Source organism: Myotis davidii, unplaced genomic scaffold (genome assembly GCF_000327345.1).
Source record: "Myotis davidii unplaced genomic scaffold, ASM32734v1 scaffold1036, whole genome shotgun sequence".
In the NCBI taxonomy this organism is placed as follows: Eukaryota; Metazoa; Chordata; class Mammalia; order Chiroptera; family Vespertilionidae; genus Myotis; species Myotis davidii.
The window spans coordinates 1,174,442-1,182,484 of NW_006287260.1; the positions used below are offsets into that span (position 1 = coordinate 1,174,442).

Below are 8,043 nucleotides of genomic sequence, written 5' to 3' on the forward strand. Positions count from 1 at the left end.
AGCAAGGAAGAGAAGTCTGCCCTGACTTAGTTCCCGAAGCTCGTTTTAGCACTGGAGCCAGAATGAAAGCAACTCCAGCCTTGCTCTCTGCCACATAATGGGAACGAATGGGTGCCCTGGGCTTGTTTTTCCTCACCAGTTTTAAACACCCAGAACAAATACAAACTTGTTTTCAGGTAATAGCTGTATCAAGGCCTCAGTTTTACAAGTTTTTTAGATCTAGGTACGTTGTGCCAATATGAATAAGTCTGTTGGGGGATTGTTGAGGTATATTGAGAATCATATTACTGACTAATCCTTAATAATATGGAACAACAGTTGATAGCAGATCTTCAGCAAGGCAATTACTTGCCATTTCTCCTCCTCATTCATTGATTTCTAAAATGGCAAGTTTCCCTTGCATTTCAACTAGAAGGAAAACAGATAACCTAGCAATTGTTATACCTCATAAAGATTTCACAGCAAAGCAAATTAAACCAGAGACAATAAAACTTAATGCATAGGTTAAAATATTTTTTAACTTATTGATTTGAAAGTGAGGGGGCAGGGGAGGAGGGGAGAGAGAGAGAGAGAGAGAGAGAGAGAGAGAGAGAGAGCTGCTATTCCACTCATGTATGCACTCACTGGTTGACTGCTGCATGTGCCCTGACCCAGGATCGAACTCGCAATGGACTTTGTGCAGGCAATGATAACTTTTATCTGTTACGACCTCATGGCTTGTACGTTGCTACAGCATAACTAGCATATTATAGGTTTCAATAACCTTTGAGTATAAATTAAGTCACAACAAAGTTTACTACCTAATTTGCAATAATTCTAAGTCTTCAACTCCTTGTATTGCTGAACCTCAAATTCCTCTGTCGCTGCACTTCATGGTGCATCCTACTTATTTACAGCATTCCCCACAGGAACGTCTTAACTGTGGCCCACAAACCAATCTGTCAGCCACAGTCAACCCACAGAATTCTCTCTGCTCTTACTTCCCTGTCTTAACACATTTCGTACCGCTCACGAGTGTTCTCGTTTTTCATGCCCATGGAAAAAGGAGCGAATCTAGATACTTATGTAAATTTGTTTGGTGCCTCTTCATAGAGGAAAATGTTTTACGCAGTACCATACGTTAAAAAAGTACTAGGAACTTTAATTGTTTAATTGTTTTTGTAAATAAAAATGTTATAATGAGTGAAAAACAACACCTAAAGTGCATTATGATGATTTAAATAACGTGCAGTTTGCCCAAAAATGTGCGGTCCCTGGCGTATGTCTTAGGGATTTCTATGCGGTATGCACAGTGTGTTAATAAGTGGTACTTGGGCAAAGGTTAAAATAATGAAATCATTAGCTATAAGATGAATAATGTCTGAGGAACTAATGTATAACATTGTGACTATAGTTGAGAACTCTGTTGTATAATTGAAATTTGATAAGAGAGCAGAGTTTAAATTTTATAAGAATAGTGCTTAAAGTATTCTCATCTTCCACCCCCAAAAAGATAAACATGTGAGGTGATGCATGTGTTAATAACTAGATAGGAGAATCCTTTTGCAATGTACATATATGTCAAATCACAGTGATGCACACTTTAAATATCTTGCAATTTTATGTCAATTACACCCTAATAAAGCTGAAATGAGAGAGAGGGAAGAGAGAGAGAGAGAGAGGAGATGTCTTTGTCACAGATGCCATCTGCTGGTGGCCCCAAAGCCTTGGTTTGCTAAGGTGCCAGAACGGGGCGGGCTCCATGAAAAGGAGAGGTTGTCCCTGGCTCCACTCCTGGCGCCAGGGCACCACTATTTGTGTACAGTGTTTTGGAAAGTCTTTTGTAAAAGCAGCCTTTCAGCTTCTGCCCTTTGTAAATTAATAGCTTTTCAACTATTCCAAGGAAGAAAGAATATACACCTCTGTAAGAGGTGGACAACAGTGATGAGAGTTTGAATTTCCAGCAGTTCCCATAGTCTTCCAATCATGAACGCCATAGACCTGAATTAGAAAGTACAGGCTAGGTATGCTGTGGCAGCATACAAGCCATGAGACCTTAACACATAAAAGTTATTTTTGCCTGCACAAAGTCCACTGGCTCTCTAGGGCAGCTTCTTTGCAAAGGGTACCGCAGGGATCCAAACTAATTCCATCTACTAACTCTGTCATCTCAACAGACAGCCCGGTGATTATCACAGCAGGGGAAGCAAGTACATGGGGACTCAGACCTACTCTCCTATGGTTTAGCTCCGAAGTCACATGGTCTTGCCCAACTTCAGGGGTGGCTGGGAAATATAGGGGGACACACGGATATTTGGTGAGCTGTAAGTACCTCTGCAACAGAACACTTCTTAAAGGGAAAAGAATTTTTAAAGACATCCAAGGATTCAGCAATCCCAATATGAGAAATGCTGACTTTAAAAAACCCTAAGCTGTATTTATGAACATGTCTTTATCATTATAAAAATGTTAGTTATAACTGCAAAAGATAAATTTTATCAGTGGATTTTTAAAAGAAACAAGAAGTGTTATTATTAGACAGTAGTGAGTCCAGCTCTACCACTTACTAGTGACATGGGTTAGGCCAGTGGTCGGCAAACTGCGGCTCGCGAGCCACATGCGGCTCTTTGGCCCCTTGAGTGTGGCTCTTCCACAAAATACCAACTTCTTGCACATGGGCCACGAAGTTTCAATCGCGCTGTACGTGCGTGCCCGCACGTGGTATTTTGTGGAAGAGCCATTCTCAAGGGGCCACAGAGCCGCATGTGGCTCACGAGCCGCAGTTTGCCAACCGCTGGGTTAGGCAATGCATTTCACAACTCATCTCCCTCAGTGTCTTCACTGCAGCATGGTGAAAATTAACGAGGCTGAATAACAGTATGAGTGCAACCATACTAACGTAGAAACAACTTCTGCATAGAAGGTGGAAATTCACCAACACCGAGCATAGATAGGCCTCTCAAGTATTTGTTTGGAAGAAAGAGGGAATAACTGACAATCTAAAAGTATCCACTGTAGTTGACTTTGGGTGGGTGAAACTATAGGAGTTTCTTCTCTTTCTTTTATTTTTTCTTCTTTATGTTTTGCAAAATTGTTAGGCTGAGCCTGTATTACTTTCATAAGAGGGGAAAATTTTATTTTTAATGGCATTTATTGGGGTGAAATTGGTTAATAAAATTATACAGGTTTAATTCTATAACACATCATCTGTAATTATTTTTAAATAGAATGAAAAAGAGGCAATAGATAAAAATCCTTTGAAAATAAGTATGTTTTTGCTAAGTGAAATAAGTCAGTCAGATAAAGACAAGTATCACATGATCTCATTCATATGTTGAATCTAATTAACAAAACAAACTGATCAAAAATGGGGGCGGGTGGGTGGGTGAGAGGTAATCAATCAAAGACCTTGTAATCGTATATAATAACCCATGGACACAGACAATAGGGTGGTGCAGGCCTGGGTGGGGAGGAGGGCAAGGGCAGGCTGGAGGAGGTCAATGGGGGAGGAAAGGGGGACATACGTAATGCTTTCAACAATATAGAGAAAAAACAATAAAGATTTATTTTAAAAAAGAAAAGTATGTTTTACAAATATAAGCTAGTACTTAAAACTAAATACATTTAAAGCTCTGTCACAATTCAACATGTTTCAAAAAAATCATTGTTTTTACAGTGTTTTCTTTCCTACTTGCTTATTTATATATTTTAAAAGATAGGTATTTTAAATGATCCGATTCATGAATTTGGGACATCAGAACACCTACCAGGAAAGCCTCCATGGGAAACTCAAGGGGGTATTGATTGAAGGAGATTCTGATACATTTGTTGATTCTCAGAATGACAACAGCAGTTAGAAATAGCAGGATGCTGGTGGAATTAGCTTTTGGGAGAGATATACAGTAGTTAACTATGTTCTGAAAGAAAACAAAATTACAGAGGCTTAGAAAGGGATATATAATTGTCTAAGTCTAGAAAATGACGCTCTTTCTAGATTAGTTCAAAAAGAAGTTCTTGGCCCTGGCCATTGTGGCTCAGTGATTAGAGCATTGGCCTGTGAACCAAAGGATGGGGGTTTGATTCCCAGTCAAGGGCAAGTATGTATCTAGATCCCTGGCCCCAGTTGGGCCATGCAGGAGGAAACCAAATGATGTGTCTCTCTCACACCTATGTTTTTCTCTCTCTCTCTCTCTCTCTCTCTCTCTCTCTCTCTCTCTCTCTCTCCCTCTCTCCCTCCCTCCCTCCGTCTCTCCCTCCCTCTCTTCCTTCCATTCTCTCTCTTTAAAAAAGAAAAACATCAATGGAAAAAATATCCTCCGCTGAGGATTAATAACAACAAAAAAAGTCCCTAGCCCTGGCCAGTGTTTCTCAGTGGTTAGAGTGTTGGCCTGCACACCGAAGGGCCAGAGGTTCGATTCCCGGTGAAGGGCACTTACCTGGGTTACAGGTTTGACACAACCAATTAATGTGTCTCTCTCTCTCTTCCCTTCCCTCCCTCCCTTCTACTCTCTCTAAAAATCAATGAAAAAAAAAGTCTTCAGGTAAGGATTAACAAAACAAACATACAAAAAAAAAGAAAGAAAAAAAAAGGAAGTCCTTATGTAGTTTTGCTAGACACAAAAGTCTTGACCAAGTGGGTAGATATGTATTTTTTAAGTTGAAAGTGATAGTAATGTCCAATAAAGAAGAACAGACTTCATACATTTCAGTATAACACAAAGGACCCAGGAGTTCTGTTTGTTAGCCTATTCTTTATTAATTTTCCTAGACCATATGTGTACTTTAGCTTGGCTCCTGTGCCGTTTTTGCATTTGGGGACTACTTAGCAGTTTACATTTTTTAGATGTCTTAGGGATACACGTCTGTTATGAGGCATGTGATGGGAAGAATTATGATAGATATAGTTATCTTAAAGATCCAATTTTTTTGTAAGTCATGTAAGTTTAAAAAGCGGGGCAACATGGTTAATGAAACAGAAAAATAGTCCAACTGGCACTTGCAATTAATTAACACTAAATCTAGGGAGAGAAGATTATTTCCAGGGCCCTCCTGACTCTGCTGCCTGTGCAGGAGTCTCTCCGCTTGGGTCCGAGTCTGTTGGGGGCAGGGGGTGGGACATCGGTAATTTGGGTGAGAGTAGAAATTACTCACATAGAAGAAGGCGGTAGGACCAGCGTGGAAGCTAATCATAATCCCGAGGATGGAAGTCATCTGGGACACGATGATGTGCAGTGCCACGGCAGTCAGGTAGGCATTGATGGCCGCCTCCGGAAGGTAGGTTGCTATGAAGCCAAAACCTAACATGCCCATTAATAGCTGCAGGGGGTTCAGATGAAAAAGAAAAACAGAGGCAGAAAGTCATCAGACCAGCAATGGCTCCGGTTAAGTTCTCTCCAAGGGGTTCCAACAAGAAAGTTAGTTAGGCCCCTTTGATAACTGCAGTGTCTCTTTCTCTCATCAGCTGAAATTTGTCTTTGGCGTTCATTCATTTGGGGCTCCCTCAGGCACTCGACCACACTTCCCTTTTTAAAATATATTTTATTGATTTTAGAGAGAGAGAAAAACATCAATGATGACAATCATCCATCGGCTGCCTCCTGCATGCCCCCTACTGGGGATCGAGCCCACAACCCAGGCATGTGCCCTGACTGGAATCAGAGTGTGACCGATCGGCTCATGAGTGGACACTCAACCACTGAGCCACACCAGCCGGGTCTTCTTTCTTTCTTTGCAAGCACTTAAGCTTAATATCCTGCCCTAGAATCTACTGACCTTGTTGACTTAAGGTTAACAGTCACAGACTAATCAGAATAAGCCATTGCCTTTTTATTTATTTTTTCTTCCCAGGGCAGAAATGCCAGATGGCAGAATTTAATGATTTTATTAACATAAGTACAATGTGTACACAATCTGTCTATTCAGTTTCTTCGCTGCGCAGCCTGGCATTGGGACTGGCGACCTGATGGCAGGTGGGCTGCTCTTTCCACAATGGCTTTGTGGTTCTTCGAGGAGACGCTGTGAGCAGTCTCAGCACAGTGAGATTTACTGCACATCAGCAGCACTTCAAGCTCCTTGACGTTAGGGACCAGAAGCTTCCGAAAGCCACTGGGCAGCGTGTGCTTTGTCTTCTTGTTGCTCCCATAGCCAATGCTGGGCATCAGGATCTGGCCCCGGAATCTTCTACGCACCCTATTGTCAACGCCTCTGAACTTCCGCCAGTTCCGCTTCGTTTTGACATATGGGTCTGACTGCTGCCGGATGAACTTCTTGGTCCTCTTTTTGACAATCTTGGGTTTCACGAGGGGTCTGAGGGCCGCCACCTCCGTAGGCAGCGCCGAGAAAGAGAGGGGCAAGCTATTGCCTTCTTAAAGAGGCCTTGCATTAGTCACTCTCTCCGGGAGATATTAACATCCCTGTGAGGAAAGCAGCTTTTTACAAAGGAAAAGACAATTAAAAAAACCCAAGTTCCAGCTCACACTTGGCCTTTCACGCTTATCTTTACTAAGAATGATTCAACTGAATTTCTGTCTTCAGGATTCTATCTATATACTGCATATATGTATAAAACATTGCATTTTACATGCACATATGGATATATAATATAGAGATACAAATTTTAAATGTTATGTAACATATTATAAAATAAATTATATATATGTATATTTCTAAATATGCAAAGGGTCTAAACTAGCGACATCTAAGTATTCACAGAAGTTACCTTTGGGGAATGGGATGAAAAGTTGGTGGCAACACTTTATCATTTATACTTGGTTATTGGAGCTTTTTGCAGTATACGTGTCCATCTTTTAGAATAAAAAGCACAGTTGGAAAATTGATGGATAAAGCGTGGGCCCCAATGCCCTTGAGAGGGTAGGTTAAGAAAACTAGCACAGCCCAGTGAAGAGAAGGAAAAGGAAAAGGAAAGTCTTGAAGCCCACTGTTGTCACCACTCACCTTCCACTAGACTACAAGGGCTCAGAAGACAAACTTGGAAAAGTAAACCTTTTACCTTTAAAAGCTTTTTGTTTCAAAGCTTCCTGTCAGTTGGGGCTGTGTGTCCCCCTTAATCTCCCGTCATTACAACTCAATACTCTCCTCTACTCTAGTCAGGCCAATCTGCCTCCTGACTTTGGTGTGAATGTCTGATTTCTACTTCTGTGCTGATGCATGAACCCCTCCTTTTTTTGCCATCTCTGCCCATCTGTCCATCACCTCTTTCAAGAGTGTAGTGAAACTCCCCTTATTTAGGAGGTGTGATGAAAAGAGCAAGATTCCTGGAGATGGAGAATGTGACTTCAATCCTGGTCTGACACTCACTGGCTGTGCGAGTTTGGACAAGTGAATTAAATTCTCATGAGCCTCAGTTTCCTAGCCTGTAAATTGTGAATAGCACTCAGCACAGTGTTTCTGTATGGATTACATTACACAACACATGGAAAACACTTAGCTCAAATCTGAACATAGTGACAGATGCAAATACATATCACTCGTCTTCAAGCCATCTTTCCTCCCACCTTGTAAATGGCAAGTATCTATACTTAACCATAAAGCTCTTTCGTGCCCAGCTGCTATGTGGTATCAGAGCCTGTGTTAACATAGTTTTCTAGGCAACCAGAGTTGTCCTGTGACATTAAGACTACCTGCCTTCTTATAGAAAACAAGTACTAAATGTTCAGTGAATGAAAGAACGTCTCAATAAATGGTTATTTCCTTCCCAGACAACTCCACAATCCAACTAAAGATTATTTCTTTGTTTCATCTTCTTTTGATACTCAACCCTTCACTTTTATTATTAGTTTTCACTTTAATTATCTAGAGCGCAAATTCTTGAGGTAGAGCATTCTGAGTCTGAGTCCCAGTTTGGGATCTTACTAGCTATGTGACCTTGGGCAATTTATTTAATCCCATTATACCTTGTTTCCTTCAAATGAGTACCAAAGTGATAGCCACCCTCACAAAGGAGCTCTTATGATTTTCAAAAGACATAATACATGTAAAGTGTTGAATAGTAACTAACACGGCAATAAATGTTAGTTTTATCATCTGGTTCGGAGTTCTTTAAAT

General features: G+C 40.9%; 1 protein-coding gene and 1 pseudogene across 1 annotated transcript in view; both read right to left on the reverse strand.

The window, feature by feature from the left end:
* SLC26A8 (solute carrier family 26 (anion exchanger), member 8) overlaps positions 1–8,043 on the reverse strand; it is an 85,668-nt gene that overhangs the window by 42,164 nt on the left and 35,461 nt on the right. The window contains exons 5-6 of the mRNA XM_006759050.2: positions 5,131–5,295; positions 3,747–3,896 (exon numbers count right to left, since the gene is read on the reverse strand). Of these exons, the coding sequence (XP_006759113.1) occupies positions 3,747–3,896; positions 5,131–5,295 (315 nt within the window). The remainder of the gene's footprint in view (positions 1–3,746; positions 3,897–5,130; positions 5,296–8,043) is intronic.
* LOC107182345 overlaps positions 5,894–8,043 on the reverse strand; it is a 2,948-nt pseudogene continuing 798 nt past the window's right edge.